The sequence below is a fragment of the Loxodonta africana genome, chromosome 11 (assembly GCF_030014295.1).
Source record: "Loxodonta africana isolate mLoxAfr1 chromosome 11, mLoxAfr1.hap2, whole genome shotgun sequence".
NCBI lineage: Eukaryota > Metazoa > Chordata > Mammalia > Proboscidea > Elephantidae > Loxodonta > Loxodonta africana.
The window spans coordinates 19242191-19267291 of NC_087352.1; the positions used below are offsets into that span (position 1 = coordinate 19242191).

The following is a 25101-nucleotide window of genomic DNA, read 5'->3' on the forward strand; positions in this document are numbered from 1 at the left end:
CGAGGTTGAAGATGGAGAGAGGGCTGTGGCTGGCTGGGGTTCAGGATGGGACTGAGTTGGGGGTTAGAGTTTAGGATGAAGTTACAGATGAGGATTGAGTTGGGCTGAGGTAGGGAACAAGAATAACAAAGTTGGGAATGAGAATGGGTTAAGGTATAGGAATTAGGTTGGAGATAGAGATAGGCCTGGGAATGGGTGGGATTGGGGATATGGGATGAAGACTGGGGATGGGATTGGGGTGGAGAGATAGGTTGGCATGGCCTCTGGTTTAGGAATGGAGTTGTGGATGCGGGTGGGGATGAGGTTGGAGTTGGCCTTGGGGTTGAGGATAAGATTGGAGCTGTAGTTACAGTTGGGGATGGGAGTGGGGTTGGAGATGTAGGTGGGCGTGGCTTTGGGGTTAGGAATGGAGTTGGGGATGCGGTTGGGGATGAGGTTGCAGGTGACCTTGGGGTTGAGGATAAGATTGGAGCCATAGTTATAGCTGGGAAAGGGGATGGTGTTGAGGCAGTGAAGAGGACAGCATGGGTTTGAGTACTAGGTTCAGGGATTTTTCCTGGCTTGGGATATTAATTCAGGTCGAGGTGTCACCAGGTGACTCTCAAAACCCAATCCTGAGGCCACAGTTTTTTATGGGGGGTGGGTGGGTGGGAGTAGACTGTTTCTGGGGGTATGTCTGGTAGGGCTGGTTGGCCAGGAGAGGCTGTCTCAGGGGTCGGGGTGTTGGACCTTCCAAGTCCTAGTATTCAGACTCCCAGTCCTCAGCAGCAGGTCGCATGTCCAGGGGTGGCTCTGGACCTTGGGCTTCCTTCTTCCCATCCTGGGCAGGTGGTGGTGGTGGCAGCGGTGGTGGTGGCATCATCAGCGGGGTCTTAGGGCCAGCCTCAGAGCCCCGCGCCCAGCTCCTCTTGGGCTGCTCAGCTCTCCCACGTCCCCATTGCTGCTGGCTCTGACCCCGGCCTGGCCTTCGCTGGACTTCCCAACCCCCACGCCCCCTGGCTGTCCTCTTGGCTGGGCCCGGCTGGGTGCAGCAGGCCTCAGAGGAGCAGGGGCAGGAGGGCAGGGACTGTTGAAAGGTGTAGGCCCCCAGCAAGGCACTGTGCAGGAGGTAGGAGAGAGCATCCAGCCGGATGGGAACAGTGACAGAGGCCAGGCTCTCGGGGAGCCCCAGGTGGGTTGGGTCTGGGGCGCCCAGGAGTGAGGGTGGCAGTGTTGGAAAGGGTGCAGGGGACACCGATTCAGTCCCAGGTGATGGCGGGGACAGGTCGTTCCTAGAATAAGAGGACAGGTTGGGGGGTGGGTCTCACCATCTCCATACTTTTTTCCTTATGCTGCCTTGATGCTTCTGTATCTCCCAAGAGCCCATCTTTCTCCAACATTAGTTCTGTGTTCACCTTTTACTCCCCGACCCCTGTATCTCTCTAGGTTTCTATTTGTTTCTCTCTCTCTTTATGTAATTTTATTGTTGTTGCTGAGAATATACACAGCAGAGCATACACCAATTCAACAATTTCTACATGTACAATTCAGTGACACTGATTACGTTCGAGTTCTGCAACCATTCTCACTCTTCTTTTCTGAGTTGTTGCTCCCCCATTAACTCACTGCCTCCTAAGTTTCCTATCTAATTTTTTGAGTTGTTGTTGCCAATTTGATCCCATAGAGATAGAGATGTTAAAAGCGCACAATGCTTAAGGCAGACATTCTTTACTAGTTAAGCTAATTATTGTTTGGTTTTAAGAAGGCTTCAGGGGATATTTTTGGTTTAAGGCTTAAAAATTATCTCAGGGCAATAGTTTCAGTGGTTCATCCAGCCTCCGTGGCTCCAGAAAATCTGGATCCCATGAGAATTTGGAATTCTGTTCTGCATTTCCCCCCTTTTGATCAGGCTTCTGCTATAGAATCTTTGATAAAAATGTTCAGTAATGGTAGCCAGGCACCATCCAGTTCTTCTGGTCTCATGGCAAAGGAGGCAGTTGTTCACATTGCATTTCCTCCTTCTATTTCTACCCTCTGTCTCTCTTTATAGAGAAGCAAACACCTTTGCCACAATTTCAGCATCAGAAGGAATTCAGTTCAAATTCCAGGCTGCCTCACTTACAGTGTGATTTTGGACAAATCATTCTCATATCCTGAACCTTAATTTTTTATGTAAATAAGTGACTTTGGGTAGTATCAAAAACACATCCATATTAAAGGCCACAGTCTGATAAGCACTTAAATGTGGACAATTGTTATTATTTCTCCAGCCCTATGGCTGTTCCTGGGAATCCCTGGGTGGTGCAAATAGTTAACACACTCAGCTACTAACGAAAAGGTTGGAGGTTCAAGTCTACCCAAAGGTGCCTCGAAAGAAAGGCCCGGTGATTTACTTCTGAAAAAATCAGCCACTAAAAACCCTACGGAGCACAGCTCTACTCTGACACACATCGCATCGCCATGAGCTAGAATCGTCCCTGACATCTTCAGTTCTCCTGGTTCATTGTTGAACTTTCTCAGTGGTGGAGAAATATCTGTTTCTAGTTCCAGCTCCTTATTTCACTAAGATCCTCTAAGAATTTGTTTCCATATGAAGACACCTGAGCAATTTTTTTCCCTCAATTTCTCTCTCTCTCTGTTCAACCCCCTCTCTGGGACTCTGCCCCCTCTCTCCCTGGGTTTCTGCCCTGCTGTCTCTGGGTCTCTGTCCCTCTCTCTCTCTCTAGGTCTTTGTCTTCCCAGCCCCTCCTCCCCGAGTCTCTGTTTCCCTCTCTCTGGGTCTCTGTCTTTCCTTCTTCCCACCCCATCTCTGCACCCCTTTCTCTGGGTCTGTTCCCCTCTGCCTGATTTTCTCTGTTCCCTCCTCTCTCTGGGTCTCTCCCCCCTCTCTCGGGAAGTCTTTCTCTCTCTCACCCCTGGGGCCCAGCCCCTTGCTTTTGCTGTTCCATCTTCTCAGGGTTCTCCGAAGTCTCTTCTAGTACCTTCGCCTAGAACCCTGAAGTGCGCAGGAAGGCGACGGAGGGGTCTGGGAAGAAAGTGGGCGGGGCTTTGGCGCGAGTTATAAATGGGGCGTGGCTTGCGGAGTGCGCAGAGCCTAAATACGTGGAGGGGCGGGGATCTCAGCCTCGGTCCTGAGTCCTGGGATCTAAATCCTCACACTCACTTTTCTGGGGAAAAAGCCCCTCCTCCTCAGACCCAGGAGTCCGGGCGCCAAACCCTTCTTCCTCTTGCTTTGTATTCCTGGTGTGCCCTCAGTGGGGGCTCATCGTGTTTATCTCCAGAGCATCTTTCTTTAGGGTTACAAGGACATTTAGGCAAAGAAACTTGGACATTTGGACACTCCCAGGACAGAGGGGTAGTGGCTGGACTGGGAGTTTTAGAGTCTGGATTTCATTCTAGACTCTTTCTTTGTGGTCTTAGATCCTTCTAGTCTTGTGCCTCAGTTTCCCTATCTGAGAAATTGGGCTAATATTACCTTCCAGAATCTTGTGAGGTTTAAACGATATGGCATGTGTGAAGGCACAAAAATCTGGACTACAGGTAATCTCAATAAAACGAGAGCTATTTATTTTTCTTGGTAGTTGTGGTAGTATTTTATTGACAGCAATTGTCATTCTTCTTGTTGTGAGCCTCGTAATAGTCATTCTTACATCCATTTATTTAAGTAATATTTACTCAGTGCCTGCTATGGCCTGGCTGGGCACTGGGGATCCAGTCGTAGTTCTCAGTAGATGCAGCCCTTATACTCATAAAACTTTCATGCTTGTGAGGGAACCAGGCAGTACATAAATAACACATTTCCTATAAGAATAAAACAAACAAACAAAACCCCGTTGCTGTCGTCGATTCGGACTCATGGTGACCCAGGTATTATAGACAGAGCTGCTACAGGGTTTTCTTGGCTGTGATCTTTACAGGGAGTCAGTCCCTGGGTGGCCTAAACGGTTAAAACCTGGACTACTAACTCAAAGGTTGGTATTTGAATCCATTTAGGGGCACCTCGGGAGACAGACATGGCAATTCGCTTCCGAAAGGTCATAGCCTTGAAAACCCTATGGAGCAGTTCAACGCTGCACACCTGTGGTCGCCATGAGTCCTAATTGACTGGACTTCTAACAACGACAGCAATCTTTACTGTTTTAAGCGTGTGACCTTGACCAAGCTGCTGAGTCTTCATTTATGTCCCAGATAGCTCTCAGCGCTCAATTCCGGCGTGAGAGATAGGTTCTAGTTTTGTTTTGTTATTGCTTTTCCTATCTGGGCAATCAGTGTCAGACTCCACTTGGAAACCAGGTATCGGAACGCTTCACTTACCACGTACTTGGCCCTTCCCCGATGCTAGGATACAGGAGGCGGGATCTTGTGTCGCTAAGGAAATGTCCTTTAGCAGCTAGGCTTCCAATTCGCCCGGGAACTCAGGCGATGATTCGTTCGAGACGCCAAGTCCCCGCCCTGGGAAGGCGGGGCCCCAAGCCAGCACCCTCGCTCTTTGACTGAGCTTGCGCCTCACCCTCGTTCTCTGATTGGCTAGCTCCTTTCCGCGCCCGGATTGGCGAGTTCTTGGGGGCTTTAACAGTCGTTTTGCGGCGGCCTCTGGCGGTGTAGCGGTTCTGCGCTCCTTCGGGGTGGCAACGGTGTCTTTGGGGAGACCCAGCCCGCACCTGGACATGCCCTGTGGAGCTTGCAGAGGAGAAAGAGGACAGGGCTGAGCGGGCATCCGTTCGGGGGTCTCCTTGGTCCCTGGGAGCCCCATTGCCACATCCCCTCCCCATTAGGACCTACCTGTCCCTTTCGCTGCCCCCCACAGACCTTGGACCATCGAAGTTCCAAAATTCAGCCTTCAGGGCCTCCCCAGCCCACAGCTGTTCTCCAGCACTCCCATTTCTCTCCCCCTCCAGGAGACCCTTGGGATGCCCTGGCCCTCAGCTTTCTCCCTTGAGCTTTCCCCACATTTTCAATCCCTCCACCCTGAGGTCCCTTCTACATACACGGGGTGGAGCGCTCTTCTCACTGACACTCCTACCCTTGTATCCCCTCACGCCGTTTTTACCGTACCTGGTGGCGTAGTGGTTAAGAGATAGGGCTGCAAAACCAAAAGGTCGGTAGTTGGAATCCACCAGGTGCTCCTTGGAAGCACTATAGGGCAGTTCTACTCTGTCCTGTAGGGTCACTATGAGTCGAACTCGACCGCAACTTTTTTTTTTTTTTTTTTTTTAGCAACAACGATAGCAATCTTTAGGAAAGAAGCTGTAAAAATTGTGTGGCAGCTGTCTGACCTCCTCTAACTTCACAGAGGGGAAGGAGAATCAAGATCAGTAGCCCAAGGCTGATTCCTATGAGGCAGAAGTCAGACATGCCTCCTCTCTCCACTGTCTACCAATTCTAACACCAACTGTCCCTTCCACAGCACTCTCTACTTCTAGGCTGGGTTCGGTAACTTATTGCAATGGCGATGCAGAGCTCACAGACAAAACTCAAAGTTATGGGGCTCATTAGGGAAGTAATAGTAACAATATTGAGGGTCTTCCTCTTTTTTGCAGACCCTCTACCTTAGCAAGCATGCTGCCCTTCTCCAGGGATTGGTCTCTCCTGATAACATGTCCAAAGTATGTGAGACGTAGTCTCGCCATCCTCACTTCCAAGGAGCACCCTGGCTGTACTTCTTTGGTATTACAGCCCTTGACCTGTGTTACAATTCTTTTAGGAGGTTCCTTGGCTCCTCTCTCTCTGCTTCTCTCTTCTTGTCTCTCTTACCTTTTCTCCTTTCTGCTTCCTTCTTTCTGTTTCTGTCTGCCAATCTCTGTGGGGTTGGCTACATATATAAGCAAACTCCTCATCAGTATCAAAGTATCCTGGCCCTCTGAGGACAGGAAAGGAGCTCGTTTCACCACAGCTGCTCTGGCTACATTCTTTCTCTGGTTTTATATCCTTTTGGAGCCTTGAGGAAGGTGAAGGGATTTCTGTGAAGAACTAGTTGGACTGTCTGGTGATATTCTCAGGGGCACAAAGTATTGAGAGCTGTCTCAAATAAGATGGAACAAGCTGTTATTTAAGGTAAAATGGTGGCTCTAAGTTGCTTCTTTGCAATTTCTTTTCTGACCATTTGTCTTCTCTTCCTGCCTCTACTTTTTCTCCTTGGATTTGGAGCTCTCATTCCAGAATCTAAAAGCCCACAAGGCTGACGCTCTCTTCTCACCCCAGTGGTGTGCAATGTGGAATAGCCTGACATGGAATCCTTGATGAGACAATTCATCTTCCCCAGGTTTATCTTCCCTGACTTTCGCTTTGTGTGGGAGGAGGGTGCACCAAGGAAATTTCTAGTAAAGGCTGGGGGTTTCTGAAAGAAGGGGAGAAACTAGCATATCATCTTTCCATTGGTTGTCTGCTTGGACAGCAGCCATGTTGCTCTGCCCTGCCTCTGCCTGCCCAGGGGAGAGAAACATTCAAGAGGAAAAGCAGGGGGCAGTGAGGTGCAGGTTGCATGCCACAGTCTGGCATGGCCGGCATGTGTGGGTAGACGGGTATCAGCTATCTAGAGTGTACCTCATCCAAAAGGGCAGCAATGGTACAGCAATTGGTCTTTATTCAACCGGAACAACAGAGAAAGAAGGAGAGTCAGGGATAGAAGGAGGAAATGGAATGTGAGGCTAATTGCCTCCATGAACAACTGCCCCCTTTACTATGAGACCAGAACAGAATGGTGACAGGCTACCATTTGAGCACCCCTCCCTGAAACTGCAATAAAACTATGACTCTTTTGACATCTGTCTCTGTCAACTCATTCCCTGGAGGCCCGTTCTTTGATTCAGTCGACAGATATTTACTAAAGTCTCCTGTGTGCCAGGCCCTGTCTGGGTGACACAGGGGACCCAAGGTGAGTAACATCCAGTCTCCACCCTTGAGAAACTTCCATATTGAAAATGAAGACAGACATGGCAAAAGTGGCCATATTGCAGGGTGATAGGTATTGTCGTGGAAGCAGCACTGGGCACTTGGGAACCTAGATGGGACATCTGGCTTGGCCTACGGGGTCAAAAAGATTTCCCAGGGAACAACACCTAAACTGAGTCTTTTTTTTATTATTATTTTATCTTACTGTGTTTTTGGTGAAAGTTTCCACGGCAAAATAGGTTCCCATTTGACAATTTCTACACAAATTGTTCAGTGACATTAATTACATTTTTCATAAATGTCAACATTTTCTTTGACTGCATTCTGGTTGTTCCCATTTAAGCCGAGTCTAGAAGTACAAATGGGACTGAGGTGGATGAGAAGAAAGGCTTTTCTCCATGAAGTGTTTGCTGAGTCCCCCAGGTGTCAGGTCTGAACAGGGAATGAGGATGGAAGCTCCAGTTCTGGTTGGGGAGACACAAGCCAACAATCAAAACCTGGTGCATGCCTAGAGCAACAGAGGAAGAGTCAGGAGTAAGAGGGGGAAATGGAATGTGTGCTTAATTGCCTCCATGAACAACTGCCTCCTTTGCCATGAGACCAGAAGAACTGGATTGTACCCAGTTACCATTACTGAACATTTTATCAAAGATTCTATAGCAAAATCCTGATCAAAAGGGGGAAATAGAGAACAGAATTTCAAATTCTCATGGGATCCAGATTTTCTGGAGCCATGGAGGCTGGATGAACCCCTGAAACCAAAAATATCCCCTGAAGCCTTCTTAAAACCAAACAATAGTTTAGCTTCGCTGGTAAAGAATGTCTGCCTTGAGCATTGTGCTCTTTTAAGATCTATCTATATGGGATCAAACTGACAACAACTCAAAAGATTAGGTAGGAAATTTAGAGGGCAGTGAGCTAACGGGGAAGGAACAACTCAGAAAAGGAGGGTGAGAACGGTTGTACAACTTGAAGAATATAATCAACGTCACTGAATTATACAAATAAAGCATTAAAAAAAAGGAGGCCGTGGGGGTCTGCCAGAGTGGTGTCGGAGGAAGTATGGGAGAGGGGAACCCGGAGCTCTTCTGTCAAGAAACTGAGACATGGAGAAAGTCTCACTAGCCAGGCAAATCCTCACACTTGTGCTCCATGAGGGAGTCAGTGTTTGGATACCTGCTACACAGCATCAGCCAGTGTTACCCAAAGAGGCAGCTTTAGCCAACGGACAACAGCGCTGGGACCACTTGTGTCAAGAGTAACTTGTCTTTGTGTCTGTCCCTCCTCTCCGCCCCTGTACTTTGGGAAACTAGGCTTTGAAGTGAGAAGGGAGAGGAGGTGTCTCAGGGCCGACTGCTCCCCCTCTGTTCTCCAAGGAGCCAGTTTCAGCTCAAACCTGTGCTGGTTGGGGAGGGGAGGCGATGGGATCTGAACTAAGCTTGAGCTTAAGATTTAAGACCAGGATGAGTCTGAATAATCAGAACTGACTGGAGAGTTATGGAATGTCTGAAACAAATGTTAAGGGATGAGGAACTATTTTAACAGCACAATTGAAGGCAGTGATTAGAAAAATAAAACTGTTTTATATCTCCCAGAGTTAATAACAACAACAGCAAAAAAGAAACCAAACCTCTTGCCATCGAGTCAATTCCAACTCATAGCGACCCTATAGGGCAGAGTAGAACTGCCCCAAAGGGTTTCCAAGCCTGTAATCTTTATGGAAGCTGACTGCCACATCTTTCTCCCAGTGGAGTGGCTGGTGGGTTTGAATTGCCAACCTCTGGTTAGCAGCTGAGCACTTTAACCACTGTACCACCAGGACTCCTCACAGAGTTAATAGTCCCTGACTACCTGGTTACAGACAGTTTCTGGCAATACAGAAAGTGGACACTGGGTCTTCTGACTTCTGTTTTTTTGTTTTGTTTTCTCTTTTCCATTTACCCAACATTGCCTTTTCCAGAGAATACTAGAGAGCAACATCCTCTACCCCACCACCCCACCCCTGCACAGAGTCTCCAGTCATTATTGCAGAAGTCAGGACTTTAACACATATTTTCAAGTTATTGACCCTTGGTCAAACCTGTTGCCCCAGCAACACAATCTTGTGATTTCCCAAGTCACCAAGCTTTCAAGGACTCCTCTCATGGCAGGATTTGGGGTAGGGGGAAGGGAACAGAATCACTCAACTTTTGTGTAGCTTGTAGAGTTCCCCTTTTACTCCAGGTTGCTTCTAGCATCCATCCCACTCTAGTGAAAGGAAATGGAACAATCCACAGTGCTCATCCGTTGTGGAGTCTGTGTAAGTTTGAACCCAATTTGGGGCCTTAGGCAAGACTCTATCCCTCTCTGAGCCCCATCTATAAAATGAGGTGGTAGTGTTTGTTACCTGATCAGGGTCCGTGCCCTGGAGCAGTCGAGCCAATGAAACATACTCTGAGTGAGAAAGTTTAGTAAGGGGATGTATACATCACCAGGAACCCAGCAGCAACACAGGCTGTCTCTGTGGAGTCCCAAAGAGCAATTTTACATTACAGCTTATATAGAATCTTACAAGCATTAGAAGTGTCTTTGTAGTCCACAGATGGCCTGGCCAGGAGGAGTTATGCATTACAGGATGGTGACAAAAGACTCTTTATCAGACTAAAGATATACATATCAGATACCTGGGCTCTGATTTTCCTGTGGGCGTTGTAAGTGGCAGGTGGCCCGACAGAACGAAAGGTTATTTGCATCAGTTTAAAACAAAGAACTAAGTCATTAACATTCGGTCAAAACAAAGTCATTAACAGAGGTATATGAAGGAGGAGGCAGGCAGAGGAAGGAGGAAAAACTTAGAGGTTTATCCTGGCTGTTAGTTATGTCGAGCTCTCAGTCACCCATTTTGACAAAGGAGAAAACATGCTGGGGAGTATTGGGGTCACAGTAGGATCGGTTGGTCCCACTCCAAGACTCTGTAATTCTATTACTCCATATACTGGCTTCTTAATGGTGGCCAACCTCAGTTTTTGCATCTCATTTGGTTTGTTATTTTTTTCAGCACTTTGAGGCTCTGCCACACCTGGGAAGCAAAATGTATCGGGAGGACCTCCCTACCATGTCATAAATGGCTGAGTAACTACGAAACCAATCCCCTTGGGTGACTATGGATGAAGGGCAGAGGAAGCTGCTAGCACAGCCCTCTCCTTTGCTCTCCATCTTATTCTCCAAAGCTGTTTGCATTTTCCCTCCATATTGGAGCCCCGTGATTACTTAAACTGGATTAGTCAGTTAATACCATTTACAAGCAGAGAAAATTTAGAATATTACAGTTGCCATCAAATACGTAAGATTTGGATCTTGATAACATTCTCTATACTTCTGAATCAAAGAAGGGTACTTGCCAACTTCTGATAATAATGAGACAGGCAAGAGATCGGACTGGCTATAATTAAATAACCTCTGACTGAGTATTCTTGGTATCTAAACCTAAGTGCAGACCACCATATAACTTTTACTGCTAGCACCCGAGAACTACTTGTGATTAACAAACTAGGTGCTCAGATGAGATAAGGGGCTACATTCCAAGGCCCTGTGTGCTTGACCAGCTATAATTAAATAACCTCTGATTCAGTATTCTTGGAATCTAAATCTAAGTGCAGACCACCATATAACTTTTACTGCTGGCACTCAAGGACTACTTGTGACTAACAAACTAGGTGCTTAGACAAAATAAGTGGCCATATTTCCTGTCCCTACATACTTGACCAGCTATAAATTACTGATAACCCTCCTGAGTTGTTTTTCAAGTCCCTTACCAGGTGCAGAGCATGCGCAGTAAAAATCAAGCTAACCTATGAATGACCTTCCACATGAGATAATCATGAACAAAGATCCCTTGCTGGGACTGGAACCAAGACCCAGAGACATCACGCATTCACAACATCCCAGAATAAGTCCTGTTCGACATCCCAGCAGCCTTTGTGATAGACTCCATCTCAGTTCCAGCAACCGCTGCGAGGAAATCCATCTTGAATTCCAACTGCAAGTGCATTTGATTTTCATAATCCCTCCCTTTCTCCTGAAAATCTCCACCCATCTAATGAATAAAGATAATGCCTTTTTATAAGCCCTAAGAAATCCTTCGTTCAGGGAGAGACTGGAGGCTAGCGTAGGTGAAAACTCCTCTCCATCTCTCCTTCGTGAGCCTTTCCCTAGTAAATCTTTGTTCGTGTGGAACCTCTGAGCCTCTCCTGGTCATTTTTGGTCAGAAGAAGGTAAGAACCTAAGCAGGGCTTAGTCCCAAGCTGGGAAGCCCTGCCCTGTAACAATAATGCTTAATTATTTGGGTAGTAGAGGGTCAGTGAAAAAGAGGGAAACCCTCCATGAGATGGATTGACAGGGTGGCTGCAACAATGGGCTCAAACACACCAAGTGTGAGGATGGTGCAGGACAGGGCAAAATCATTATGAGTCAGAACCGACTTGATGGCACCTAAGAACAACACGGAAACCCTGGCAGTGTAGCGGTTAAGAGCTCGGCTACTAGACAAAATGTCAGCAGTCTGAATCCACCAGGCGCTCCTCGGAAACTCTGTTGATCAGTTCCACTCTGTCCTTTAGGGTTGCTGTGAGTTGCAGTTGACTCCATCCACGGCAATGGGTAATTTTTTTGTACTTTAGATGAACGTTTACAGAACAAACCAGTTTCTCATCAAACAGCGTACACACTCGATGGCAATGAGTTTTTTTAACAACATTTTTTTTCTTTTTTTTGCTTTCAGAATTCATTTCTATATTTGTTTTAATTGGAGTTAACAGCAGTCAAAATGCATATTACTGAAAGCAAATTAATATCACTTTCTCATGCTATAGTCTCCGAGTTTAAATTTAAATGAGACAAAAGAAGAGGCTTTGGAAGCGTGGCTTTGTCAGTTAATAGTCTTTTTTTAATACAATTTATTTCTGTTATTGAACAACAACAGTTTATAGTTTATGAAGTGCCTTCATCTATGCTGTCTTATTCAAACATTGCAACATGTCTTTGAGGTAAGAATATTATCTTTTTAGTACATGGAGAAACTGAGGCTCAGAAGGAGGCCCTGGGTGGTGTAACCAGTTAAGTGCTTGACTACAAGAAGAAAGATTGGCGGTTCAAATCCACTCAGAGGCCCCTTGGGAGACAGACCTGGTGATCTCCTCCCAAAAAGTAACAGCCTTGAAAACCCTATAGAGCAGTTCTACTCTGCACACACGGGGTGGCCATGAATGGAATCAACTGGATGGCAACTAACAACAGGAACAACCTGCTGGTAGTAAGTGACAGACTGGATACAAATGCAAGTCCTTTCCTCTGTCCGTTCACTGCAACTGCCACACCTCTTTATGTGGCAGCCTCTGAACAAGCCTTAACCAAAAACCAAACCCAGTGCCGTCAAGTCGATTCCGATTCATAGCGACCCTATAGGACAGAGTAGAACTGCCCCATAGAGTTTCCAAGGAGCCCCTGGCAGATTCAAGCTGCCGACCCTTTGGTTAGCAGCTGTGGCACTTAACCACTACACCACCAGGGTTTCGCCTTAGGAGGGTAATATAACGTGGTGATGAGGCGCCTGAGCGCACCTGCAGGAGGGATCATGAAGTAGGGGGGAGGTGTGATTTTAGAGTCAGACAGGCACAGGTGGGGCCCTGGCTCCGCTGTTTGGTCCCTGTGTGGCCTTAAAAAAAAAAATTCCACTGCCTTGAGTGGATTCCAACTCACAGTGGCCCTGCAGGACAGTAGAACTCCACATAGGATTTCCAAGGCTGGAAGTCTTTACGGAAGCAGACTGCCACATCTTTCTCCTGCAGAGCAGCTGGTGGATTCGAACTGCCAATATTTTTCAGTTAGCAGCTGACCACTTAACCACTGTGCCACCAGGGCTCCTGTGGCCTTAGAAGAAGGCAATTCCTTCTCTGAGTCTCCTATGTTTTCACAATGAAGATACTCTCTACCTTATTATTGGGGACAAATTGAAGAAGATAACTATAAATAATTAACTCTTGTAAAAACACCTTGGGGGCAGTGTGACCTCCTCCAACCCCACAAGGAAGAAGAAGAACCAAGATCAACGGTGCAAGGCTGACTCCCATGAGGTGGAGGCCAGACAAGCCTCCTCTCTGCCATCTTTACTAATTCTGATACCAGCCATCCCTCCCACAGCACTCTTCTACTTGTCTGCTAGGTTCAATGATTCATTGCAGTGGCCACACAGAACGTACAGACCATACTACCGATTAGGGGGTTTATTAGAGAACTAACAACTACAATTCAGGATCAGGAACACTCAGGGTACAGTTTTTCCATCAGGACAGCCTCTTCCCAACCGTACTCACAAAAACGCCTCTCGTTGGCCCTAGGCCTCTCTTCAAAGGCACTCAGCTTTCTCTCTGCATGGGCTGGGAAACCCACCATGCTGTCTCCTGCTGCCGGGTCTCTCCTGCCACCGCTTCTTACTATCTTCAGGGTTACAGCTTGCTGTCTTTCTCAGTCTCCTGCTTCCAAGAGCTTCTCAGCACAGGGATCCTGGGTCCAAAGGACGCATTCTCTGCTCGTGGCTGTTTTTCCTTGGTGGTGGTAGGATTCTCCTCTCTGGTCTGGAATTGGCTCTCTTTTAAGGCAAAACTGACCAATCCCTTTGGTGGGCCACAATTACCCTTTCACACAGTCCTGCCCAATCACCTGGGTGGGAGTTATAAGACCAGGGCTAGATTACCCGAAAGTAATCAGTCGCACGGCAAACTCACAATATAGTATGTGGTAAGTAAGGTCCTGGAAACCCTGGTGGCATAGTGGTTAAGTGCTATGGCTGCTAACCAAGAGGTTGGCAGTTCAAGTCTGCCAGGCACTCCTTGGAAACTCTATGGGGCAGTTTTACTCTGTCCAGTAGGGTTGCTATGAGTTGGAATCAACTTGACGGCAATGAGTTTTTTTTTTTTTATTAAGTAAGGTCCCTGGGTGGTGAAAATGATTTGCACTTGAGTATTGTCCTAAAGGTTGACAGCTGGAATTTACCTTGTGGCAGTGTGGAAGAAAGGCCTGGTGATCTGCCATGTAAAAGAGCACAGCCAAAAACACCCTCTGTAATACATGGAGTTGCCATGAGTTGGAATTGACTTGAGAGCAATGGGTTTGGTGGTTTTGTTTTGTATTGTTTTGCCTTTATAGTATGTGTTCACAAAATATTAACTCCCTTTCTTCCCCTCCTTTCTCCTTATTGTTACTTAGGTATAGTCGTGAATCGAGAAAACCCTAGGCACCTTTCTGCCTTATCTGTATGTTTTCAACATTTTCCATCTTCTATTTTTTTTTATAATTGTGTAATTTATTGCCTTTTTTTTTTTTAATGCAAAGGTCAGCTCCTTTTGTTCTGTGCTTCTCCATTTTCTGCCTGACAAGTGGTAATCATCCCCCAGCAGGGCTTTTTTTGGACCAGTTAGGGCCCCAAGTTCTGGGGAAGGGGTCAGCAGGAAGGTAGAGAAGGGACATGGGCCGCCCTGAGAGATGGGTTCCTCTTCCTCTCTGGCTGCACCAGTTAGTTTATTCATAGCACATTGTAAGTTGGTTCTTGGATTTTGAAACCACTTCTACCCCCTCATTTGTTTTGCTTTTCCCCATACCCATGAAGGGGCCCTGGTGGTGTAGTGGTTAAGCGCTCGGCTGCTAACCAAAAGGTTGGCAATTTGAACCCACCAGGGTCTCCACAAGAGAAAGATGCAGTGGTCTGCTTTTGTAAAGATTATAGCCTAGGAAACCCTGCAGGGCAGTTCTTCCCTCTCCTATAGGATCATAGACTTATTATGAGTCAGAATTGGCTCAAGAGCAATGGGCTTTGTTTTTGGTTTTATACTCGTATGACCCCGGCTTAGCCTCATGGGTCTGCAAATGTATTAGCACCTGACCCCCATGTGGTCTTCTGCCTCTGCAAGGCCTTACCCTGGAACTTTCCTTCTTGTCCGTCACACATCTAGTTGTTTTTGATTCGGGGACTCCTGAGCTGTTTCTGGACCTCTGCTTCTGTTTCCTCTTTTGTAAAAATAAGTAGTTTCATTTAGTTTCCTTCAAGGCTCAGCAAACTTTTTCTATAAAGGACCAGGTAGTAAATATTTTAGGGTTTGTAGGCCAATGACTCAACTCTGCCATTATAGCATGAAAACAGCCATACTAAAAAAAACGCCAAAAACCATTGCCATTGAGTTAATTCTGACTCATGACAACCACGTGTGTAACAGTAGATCTGAGCTCCATAGGGTTTTCTTGGCTGTCATCTTTACAGAAGCAAATCGTCAGGCCTTTATTCCATGATGCCACTGGGTGGGTTCGAACCTCCAATCTTTTGGTTAGTATTTGAGAGCAAACCACCATTTGCATCACCTAGGGACCCAAAGGAGCTATAGGCAATATATAAATGAATGAACATGGTTGTGTTCCAATAAAACTTTATTTACAGGCATGGGAATTCAAATTTCACAAAATAATCACGTGTCATGAAACATTCTTCTTTTGATTTTTTTTCCCCCCAACCATCTCGAATGTAAAAAACATTCTTAGTTTGAGGGTGTACAAAGATGGGCAAACAGGCAGTGGGCCAGATTGGGCCTGTGGGCCTAGTTTGCTGGGTCCTGGTTTAATCATCTTTAAAGGTCCTCCCACCTTTGAGAATCTATGAGATTGCGAGTGAGCAGCTAGGATGATGACTGGGTATTTCCGAGGAAAATCTTTTCCTTGCTTTTCAGAGCAAGGCTACTCCAGATGGATATATTCCAAATGCTAGAATCTGGGATGAGATGATTCACCCTTGGGGGATTAAAAACAAGAGACTTTGCAATCCATTTTTCTTGTCCTTTTTGTTTCTCTCCTTTCCTCTGTGACCTAGCTCCCAGTCCTAAAGCCCAGTAGACCCTCGGTGGAACCTGATCTCTGCATACTCAGTGTGGGTGTCCTTGGGCTTCTGGGTTTCCCATGGTCTGAGGCCCTGGAAGTTGAGATTAGCATAGTGGAAGTCCTCTGGGTTATTCTCGGATACTGGGCCTTGAATGCTTGGTTTAGATCCCGGGCAACCGAGGTTCTTTGATTCTGGGGCGCTAGCCCCCGAAGGAGGGAGCTGGGAAGGAATGTTTGGTGTGGCCTTCCAATTCCGAGCCTAAAGGGATAACAATTGTCCATCATTCATTCATTCAACAAATATTTGAGCACCTACCATGTACCAGACTCTGTTTTAGGAGCTGAGGATGCAGGGGGGAATAAAAACAAAGTCCCTGCCTCCACTGAGCTGACATTCAATCTTGTGGCAAGCAAGCACAGATAACTAGCAAGTCAAAATATAGTATCAGGTAGTGGCAAATGCCGTGAAGAAAACCAAGTAGGCTAAGAAGGCAGTGAGGGGACAGGTGGGATGACTATTTTTAAACAGGGCAATCAGGGAGGATCTCTCTGAGGAGATGCTATTTAAGCAGAATTATTGTCAATTGTTGTTGAGTTGATTCCAACTCATGGTGACCCCATGTATGCAGAGTAGAACTGGTCCATAGGGTTTTCAATGCTGTGAACTTTCAGAAGCAGATTGCCAGGCCCTTTCTTCTGAGGCACCTCTGAGTGGGTTTGAACTACCAACCTTACAGCTGGTAGTCAAGAGCTTAGCCGTTTGCACCACCCAGGGGCTGCTTAAGCAGAGAGAATGGATTAAATGAGGGAGGGCGCCATGCCATATTTGAGAGAGGATTAACCCCGGGGAAGGGAACAACATGCAAATACCATGAAGCAGAAGCGTGATCCTGTGTCCAAGGAAGAGCAAGACAGTCAATGGCTAATGGAATGGGGGAAGAATGGTCGAAAATGAGGTCAGAGAGGTCATCGGGGATCAGATCACATAAGGCCTCGTAGCCCCTCGTCAGAGCTTTGGATTTATCCTAAGTACAATGGACACACACTGGATGTTTTGAACAGGGATGTGACATGCCTTGATTTTTTTTTTTAATTTGTATTTTGAAGTAATTATAGATTCACAAGAAGTTGCAAAAATAGTAGAGGTTCCATGTGCCCTTCCCCCGGTAGTAACATCTTATATAACTATAGGACGTTATCAAAAACAGGATGTTGACATTTGTACAATGTGTGTGTGTAGTTATATTCAGTTTTCTCACACATGTGGATGCCCGTAACCCCAGCACAATCAAGATGCAGAACTGTCCCACCATGCTGTTGTTGTTAGTTGCCATTGAGTTGATTCCAACTCATGGCACCCCCATGTGTATTAGAGTAGAACTGCTCCATAGGGTTTTCAAGGCTGTGATGTTTCGGAAGCAGATTGCCAGGTCTGTCTCCCAAGGCACCTCTGGGTGGGTTTGAACTGCCAACCTTTCAGCTAGTTGTGAAGCACTGGTGTCAGAATTAGTAAAAATGGCTGGAGAGTGGAGGCATGTCTGACCTGTGCCTCATGGGCATCAGCTTTGGGCTGATCCTGGTCATTATCCCCCTTGAAGTAAGACAGGTTCTGACACTACTACTGGGCCATCTTTACAAGCACTTAGCCGTCTGCACCACCCAAGGACTCCTGTCCCACCCACAGTGGTGTCACTAGGGTTGGTGTCCCCTGGTGTGGTAACTCATGGTATTACCCACCCCCCATGGACCTCCTCCCTTACCAGACCATAAAAACACTGGCGGCAACTAGCGAGTGCAGATGAAACCACATTGATTCAAAGCATCATTGTAATCGGGTAATAATGACAGCTCTGACTGGAGTGCATTAAACCAAAAACCAAACCTGTCACTGTTGAGTCAATTCTGACTCATAGTGACCCTATAGGACAGAGTAGAACTGCCCCATAGAGTTTCCAGTGAGCACCTGGTGGATTCAAACCGCCAATCTTTTGGTTAAGAGCAGCCATAGCTCTTAACCCCTATGCCACCAGGGTTTTGGTTCAAAAATCAAACAGCATAGAGTTTTAGCCTTGTAGGTATATCGATACATGTAAACTGGGCTTGGAGCCCTAGAGGCGCAGTGGTTAAGAGCTGGGCAAAAGGTCAGCAGTTTGAATCCACCAGCCGCTCCTTGGAAACCCTATGGGGCAGTTCTACCCTGTCCTCTGGGGTCCCTATTAGTCAGAATCGACTCCACAGCAACGGGTTTGGTTTGCTCAGGTTTAAGCTGGCTTACAAAAAATGTTCTTGTTGTTATAACTAACTACAGGGATATTTTTATAAAGAATAATAAATTTCTGCGGAAACACTGCACAACAATTTTAGACAGTCATTTTGGTGTCATCCGTCTGACAGGGTCAGCCAGTGTGGTCCACACCCCCTGCACCCACCTGGTGATGTCCCAGCCCACTCATAGTTTCCCTCATAGTTCCACTCATCACCCCTCCGTCCCTAACCCCTTGCAATCACTAACCTGTTCCCCATCTCTGTAATTTTGTCATTTCAAGAATGCTATATAAATGGACTTATGCAGTGGGTGACCTTTCGAAATTGACTTTTTATACTTTTTTTTTTTGTCCTCGAGGTCTGCCCAATTTGTGCGTGTATCAACAGCTTGTTCGTTTTATTGCTGTGTGATACTCCATGGTGTGGATGTACCTGTTTGTGTTTTAAAATGGTATTAGGTACAGGCAATAGGCTTAAGGAGCAAGAGTGGAAGCAGAGAAGCCACGTAGAGGGTTACTGTCGTGTGTCCAGGTGAAAGATATTGGTCCGTGGATGAGGGAGGCAGAAGCGACAGGGGAGAGGTAGTTTGACGTTGGCTATACTTGAAGGTATAGCGAATGGAATTTGCTGGTGGATTGGTTGGGGAGTGATAGAAAGGAATGAAAGATGACTCTGAGGCTTTAGCTTGAGCAGCTGGACAGATGGTGGTGGTGGTGGTATTTGCTAAGATGGGAAGATGGAGGGGACAGTATAAGGGGTTGGAGTTAGTCTTAAGCTTGGCTTTGGACAGTGGAAGTTTGAGATGCCTGTTAGACATCCAAAGGAGCTGTGGTGCCACAGTGGTTAAGTGCTCAGCTGCTAACTGAGAGGTCAGCCTTTGAACCCACCAGCCACTCCACGGGAGAAAAGACCTGGCGATCTGCTTCCATGAAGATTCCAGCCTTGGAAACCCTATGGGGCAGTTGTACTCTGTCGCATGGAGTTGCTATGAGTCAAAATTGGCTTGATGGCAACAAGTTTATTAGATGTCCACACAGAAATGCTGCACAGACAGTTGGATATGAGTCTGAGAGGCCGGGAGTTGTAAATACTGGAGATGTCAACGTATACTTATTGTCTCTTTTTTTTTTAACATATAGCCAGTGCTTCCTGAACACTTACTAGGTGCCAGGTACTATTCTAAATGCTTTACAGATACAATATGAGCACACTTCATGCCTAGTACAATCCTAGGAGGTAGGCACTGCTCTGATTCCCACTTTACAGCTAAAGAAATTAAGGCACAGAGAAGTTAAGTGACTTGTTCAAGAACACACAGCAATGAAAGCAGGCTTTGAACCCAGGCAGGCTGACTTCAGAGTCTCAGCCCTTAAATACTGTGACTGACTGCCTCCCAATAATGTTAATAATTATTAGATAATTGATTATTCTTGGTAATAGCATTGGTGACTGTGAATAATAGAAGACCAAAACCCGAATCCGTTGCCATCGTGTCAATTCTGACTCATAGTGACCCTACAGGACAGAGTAGAACTGCCCCATAGGGCTTTCAAGGCCGTAGTTAAGCACTCAGATGCTAACCAAAGGTGGAACTCATCAGCCGCTCTGTGGGAGAAAGATGTGGCAGTCTGCTTCCCTAAAGATTACAACTTCGGGGCATTTCTACTCTGTCCTATAGGGTCACTATGAGTCATAATCCACTCGGCTACAATGGGTTTGTTTTGTCTCTTTGTTTGTTTTATGGGGCGTTGGGAGTCCCTGCTAACCAAAAAATCAGTGGTTTGAATGTCCCCAGCCACTCTGAGGGAGAAAGATGTGGCAGCCTGCTCCCGTAAAGATTACAGGCTTGGAATCCCTATGGGGCAGTTCTACTCTGTCCTACAGGGTTGCTATGAGTTGGAACTGACTCCACAGCAATGTGTAATTTTTTTTGTACTTTAGATGAACGTTTACAGAACAAACCAGTTTCTCATCAAATAGTACACACGTTGTTGTATGACACTGGTTAACAACTCTGCGACCTGTCAACACTCTCGTCTCAACCCTGGGTTCCCTATCACCAGCTTTCCCGTTCCTACCTGCCTTCCAGGCCTAGCCCCAGAGCTGGTATGCCCCTTTAGTCTCGTTTTGTTCCATGGGCCTGTTCAATCTTTTGCTGAAGGGTGAACCTCAGGAGTGACCTCATTACTGAGCTGTAGGGTGTCCAGGGGCCATACTCTCAAGGTTTCTCCAGTCAATGGGTAATCTTTATAGAAGCACACTGCTACATCTTTCTCCCCTGGAATGGCTAGTGGGTCCAAACTGCCAACTTTTGGGTTAGCAACCAAGAACTTAACTACTGTGCCACCAGGGTTCCTTGAATAATGGAATAGCTGCTACATATTGAGAAATACCTGTGTATTCTAATCCTCTGACCAGCTCTCACAGGTGATGGAAGGAGAAGTGGAGGCTCAGAGAGGGTGAGTGACATGTCCAAGGTCTCACAGACAGTAGGTGCCAGAGCCAGGGTTCAAATGATGCCTTGATGTCTCTAAGCCAATGGAGGGTGCAGGACAGGGGAGGGCATATACCACAGTCAGAGAAGAGAGAGGAGTGGCAGAGAGCCCAGCTACTCACCAAGGGAGGCGCTTTGGGGTTCACGTTGATGTAATCCATGACCGAGCTGCCCCTCGAGGCCCGGGCCAGAAGAGCCCCTGCCTGGGTCCACTTCTTCCTTAACGTCTTCGCGCTAAGGAAATGAACCCACCTTGGTATGCACCCTTGCACCCTCCCTTTCCCCAACCCCAGATCCCACACCCCATCACTGTTCCCCCTAACTCACACAATCAGTATGAGGCCGAGGAAAAGGAGGGTTGTGATGCCAGTTCCCAGAAATGCGCCCTTGGAGAAGGCTGTTGAAATGGGTCCCTTATCTGTTCAACAAAAGGGTCAGATTAGCTGTTCCCAGCCTTGTGGACCCTCGTGCCCTTGCACCTTTAGGCATTCAGGCTTCTGGCTCCCATGCCTGCAACCCCAACATCTTGCTGCTCAGAAACCCTGCTGCGCCCCAGGTGTCAGGCTTCCAATTTGTTCTTCCTTCTGCATCCACAGGTCCATGGCCCAGATCCTCCAGCCACATCACTCTGATTTCAGCCCCACCCCGCACCCTCTGACACAACAGAATCTGGACACCCAGCCGACCCAGACCTGAGAACTGCAGGACACTGACGCTGTAGGCGCCATGGTCATTCCGGGCCTCGCAATGGAGTCCGAGGCCTGGGCTGAGCCCCCCGCGGAGGCTCAGGGAGCTGTTGGCCCAGGGCCCAGCGGAGCTGGAGGTGACCGTGACGGAGGCATTGCTGCTGTTCCCCTCCACCAGCACGTCCCCAATCCACCAGCGCAGGGAGGGAGCCGGCCGGGCTATGGCGAAGCAGTTACATTGCAGACCTTCGGCCTCCCAGGAGCAGGAAGGGCGGAGCACCTGGGGGGCGTCTGTGCGGAGGGAGGGGAGGGCTCAGCGGCGGCCAATCCCACCCAGGACCTGGGATCCCTGCCTCCAGGGGCCCTCACACTCACAGAGCACCGAGAGGTGCAGAGAGAGGCGCGGGGAGCCTAGCCGATTCTGAGCTCGGCAGGTGACTTCCCCTTCGTCCTCCTTCTGAACCCGAGGCAGCTCCAGGACCCCGGAGTCGGAGGGCTGTGAGGGGCTCACGGGGTGGCTCCCCCTGAACCAGCTCAGTGTAGCTGGGGGGCTGCTGTCGGCGACACAGGCGAGGCGCAGGGACTGGCCCTCCAGGACTGGGAGGGACATGCCATTCCTGAAGCTTTCCAGAACTGGGGGGAGGGGAGGAAAGAGGCAGGATAGACTCAGAGCTGATGGTACAGGGACCCTCTTTCACACCAGTGTTCCAGACACCCAGGCCCACGGTGTGGTTCTCTGTTCCTCCTTCATACCTGTCCTGTTTGCTTGGGACACCATCACTCTCAGGTTCTCTGGAGGGTCTGAAAGGGAGACAGGGGCCCGGCTCAAGGCGGGCAGAGGCTTCCCTGTGGGCAAAGGGGGCCCTTGCAGGGCTGGGGACGGGAGGGAATGGCTGAGCCCTAGATACAAACCACACAAGGATTCAGACAGGTAGGAAGCCTGCTGCCAGCACCCTGGGGACAGCCCCCCTCCCACCTATGGAACCCTGACCCCAGAGCCCCCACCCCCAAACTGTTACCCCTCCTGGAAACCCGCTCCACCCACACTCACACTGCACAGAGAGGTCCAGCGAACGCTGCTGGGAGCCCAGCCTGTTCTCTGCTCGGCAGGTGTAGCGCCCTGCATCCCCCGGCCCCACCCGAGGCAGCTCCAACTCAAGGGCTCTGGACCCTGAGAGGGGGGACCAGGAGAGCACCCTGTCATTCAGGACCCAGCTCAGTACGGCTGGAGGCTGGCCATCAGCAGCACAGAGCAGCCGCAGCAACTGGCCTTTCTGGACTTCCAGAGGTGAGACATTTCCCTGGGGCTCCAGGGCTGGAGAGAGAGGGGGGAGAGTTGCAGGAAGGGGTACCAGCTCCCTAGGCCCCCCAAAACCTTATTGTTCCCCAAAACAGACTGGCTCAACCCCACTCAGATCACCACCACCACCACCCCCCTCCCCACACACACATGCAGCAGTACCTGACGCTTTAGCCCTGGAAATGCTGATGACAAGGTCCTTCGGGGCGTCTGCAACAAGATTGTGAGCTGGTTTTGGGGGGAATGTTTTCCCCACAGTCAGAGCATCCTGGGAAGGACAGTGTGAACCCCAGGAAGACTAGGGACAGCCTGTTCAGAAGACACATTTGTGGCCTGAGGGCCAGAGCCATCCCAGTCACCTCCGAGGGCTAAGACAGCCTCCCTGGACACCTTTCCTCCCCAGACACTCCCAAGCTCTGGTTGGCTAGTTGCCACAGCGATTTCTCACCTCCGTTTACGCCTAGCCTGTCCCCACACCCTAGAGTCCTGCCTGCAAACTCACGGGCCACACTAAGTCTGACGGTCTTCATGGTGCTCATGCCATTCCCAAAATCCACTCGGCAGGTGAGCTCGGTGTTGTGGTCCTGGGGTCTTGGTGTGAGGGTGAATGCTGAGAAGAGGGAGGCTCGTGGTCCAGCTCCTTGGGGGGAGACGGCCGGCCCTGACCAGGAGAAAGTGGGGGCTGGACAGCCCTCAGAGTTCACAGGAAACACACAGAGGAGTGTCACCAGGTGCCCAGGCTCCAGGGTCTCAGGGACGTAGACATCAGGCTTCTGTGTCAGGCCTGGGACAGACAGAGGGGGATCCTAGCCCCAGACCACAGCCTTCCTCTACAGTGACTCCCCAGCCCAGCCTGGCTCCAGCCAGTTCCATACCTGTCACTTCCAGGAACAGCATGTGTTCCTTGAAATTATATCTCACATAACTTCCTCTCTCCATCCGAAAGTAGTATGTGGCCATGTCCTCCCTCTGTGCGTCTCTGATCACCAGCGAGCAGCTCCCAGTCCGGGGGTCCCCGAGGAGCTGAAATCGGCCCTGGGTCCCCCTGTGGACCTCTTGATCTGGGTTGTTTGTGGCCACTAGAGCCCCAGTGTCAGTGTTGGTCCCTTCCCGGAACCAGTAGCCATGAGCTGGTTCAGAGTCAGTCCAGCCAATCTTGGGGTAGTGAACAGTGCAGGGCACAAGGACGCATAGACCCTCCTGAACCGTCACTGAACTCTGCACTTCCAGGTGGAATCTCACACCCAGAGCCAGGGACCCTGAAGAGAGACAGAGGCTCGACCTGCAACCCCACCCCTAGCACCCTCTCCCCCAGACCTCTCTGGTCCTCAGCCCACTCACCCCCCAACAGCATGGGCAGCAGCAGCAGCAGCATCTTGGTGCCGGCTCATTTCCCTGGCGCCGGGACTGGCTCTGGGCTGGGGCAGAAGGGGAAGCCGAAGGCGGAAGCTGCGCCTGGGGACTGATGCATGAAATGAGCTTCTGGTCCTGAGACCATGGGACCCACGTTCTATATCTTCCCCATGCCCCACCCTACTTGCCCACTGGTGCTCTCAGTCTTTCTGGGGAGCCTGGGTTTGGGCTTGCTGAGCTGGTCCTTCCCAAGTCACCTTTGAGGGAGGGCTGGGGAGGACAGGTGTCAGCCATGGGGCCTGGCTGGGGTGAAGGTGGGGGCTCTCCCACTGGGCCCTGGGTTGTTGAAGAAGCAGAAGTGAAAGTCCTCAGCGAGCTCCCCTTTCCTAGGCCTTGGTGGTGGGGGTAGGAGGCAGGAGGGAGGGTTCCTGGAGGGACTGGTGTTGCCAAATAAAATCAGGGCATACAGTAGAAGTTGACTTTCAGAGAAACAATAACTTTTTAGTAAAACTTGTAATGTTCGAGTAGTAGTGCTTGAAGTCATCTAACTTCAGGAGGAGAGAGAATCACCATCAGCCCAAAGCTGATTCCTGTAACGTAGAGGTCAGGCATACCTCTGCTCTCCAACCTTTCTACCAGTTCTGACACCAGCTGTCCCTGCACTCTCTGCTTCTCTGCTGGGTCCTGTAATTCATTGCAATGGCCACACAGAACTCACAGACCGTACTCACAGTAGTATTTTCAGTGCCTTCCAACCTGAGGGGCTCATCTTCCGGCACGATTTTAGACAGCGTTTCGCTGCTATTCTTAAGGTTTTCACTGGCTAATTTTTTTCAGAAGTAGACCACTGGGTCTTTCTTCCTAGTCTATCTTAGTCTGGAAGCTCCACTGAAAAATGTCCACTATGGGTGACCCTGCTGCTATTTGAAATACCAGTGGCATAGCTGCCAGCATCACAGTAACACGCAATCCACCACAGTACAGCAAACTGGCATACTTATATTAAAGAATTCTTTGTTGTTAAAGGGCATCTATACAAAACCAACAGCCAACATCATTCTTGATGGAGAGAGGCTGAAAACATTCCCCTTGAGAACAGGCACAAGGAAAGGATGCCTTTTATCACCATTCCTACTTAATATTGTGCTGGAAGTCCTAGCTAGAGCACTAAGACAAGAAAATAAATAAATAAATAAAGGGCATTCAAATTGGTAAGGAAGAAGTAAAATTGTCCC

General features: G+C 48.6%; 2 protein-coding genes across 6 annotated transcripts; both read right to left on the reverse strand.

The window, feature by feature from the left end:
- Nucleotides 1-694: 694 nt before the first annotated feature.
- C11H19orf84 (chromosome 11 C19orf84 homolog) lies at nt 695-6157 on the reverse strand. The gene is made up of 2 exons (XM_003406848.3): nt 2893-6157; nt 695-1271 (listed from the first exon to the last, which is right to left on the reverse strand). The coding sequence occupies exons 1-2, from the start codon at nt 2925-2927 to the stop codon at nt 740-742; spliced, it is 567 nt and encodes a 188-aa protein (XP_003406896.2). The 5' UTR covers nt 2928-6157; the 3' UTR covers nt 695-739.
- Nucleotides 6158-15306: 9149 nt separating this feature from the next.
- Nucleotides 15307-24225, reverse strand: SIGLEC10 (sialic acid binding Ig like lectin 10). 5 transcript variants are annotated; one of them, XM_064294104.1, is made up of 12 exons: nt 24124-24225; nt 23855-23975; nt 23389-23772; nt 23016-23297; nt 22676-22723; nt 22265-22528; nt 21967-22113; nt 21589-21846; nt 21220-21432; nt 20855-20945; nt 20650-20761; nt 15307-16027 (listed from the first exon to the last, which is right to left on the reverse strand). In XM_064294104.1, exons 2-12 carry the CDS (start codon nt 23886-23888, stop codon nt 15770-15772), a joined length of 2091 nt encoding a protein of 696 aa, XP_064150174.1. In that variant the 5' UTR covers nt 23889-23975; nt 24124-24225; the 3' UTR covers nt 15307-15769. The 5 variants fall into 5 exon arrangements, with proteins under 5 accessions (XP_064150174.1, XP_023399102.2, XP_064150175.1 ...); XM_023543334.2 differs by having other exon boundaries at nt 21220-21504; nt 24124-24223; XM_064294105.1 differs by having other exon boundaries at nt 21220-21504; nt 21967-22014; nt 24124-24220.
- Between the last annotated feature and the right edge of the window lie 876 nt (nt 24226-25101).

Bases quoted from the DNA above. Each gene is read 5' to 3' on its own strand.
- C11H19orf84 (XM_003406848.3), bottom strand. From the start codon at position 2,927: ATGGAACAGCAAAAGCAAGGGGCTGGGCCCCAGGG. The intron at 1,272-2,892 runs GTGAGAGAGAGA...CTCTTATTCTAG, and splicing joins CAAGGGGCTGGGCCCCAGGG to GAACGACCTGTCCCCGCCAT.
- SIGLEC10 (XM_023543334.2), bottom strand. From the start codon at position 23,888: ATGCTGCTGCTGCTGCTGCCCATGCTGTTGGGGG. The intron at 21,847-21,966 runs GTATGAAGGAGG...CCCTCCCCCCAG, and splicing joins GTCCCAAGCAAACAGGACAG to TTCTGGAAAGCTTCAGGAAT. The intron at 20,762-20,854 runs GTGAGTTAGGGG...TCATTTCCTTAG, and splicing joins CTCGGCCTCATACTGATTGT to CGCGAAGACGTTAAGGAAGA.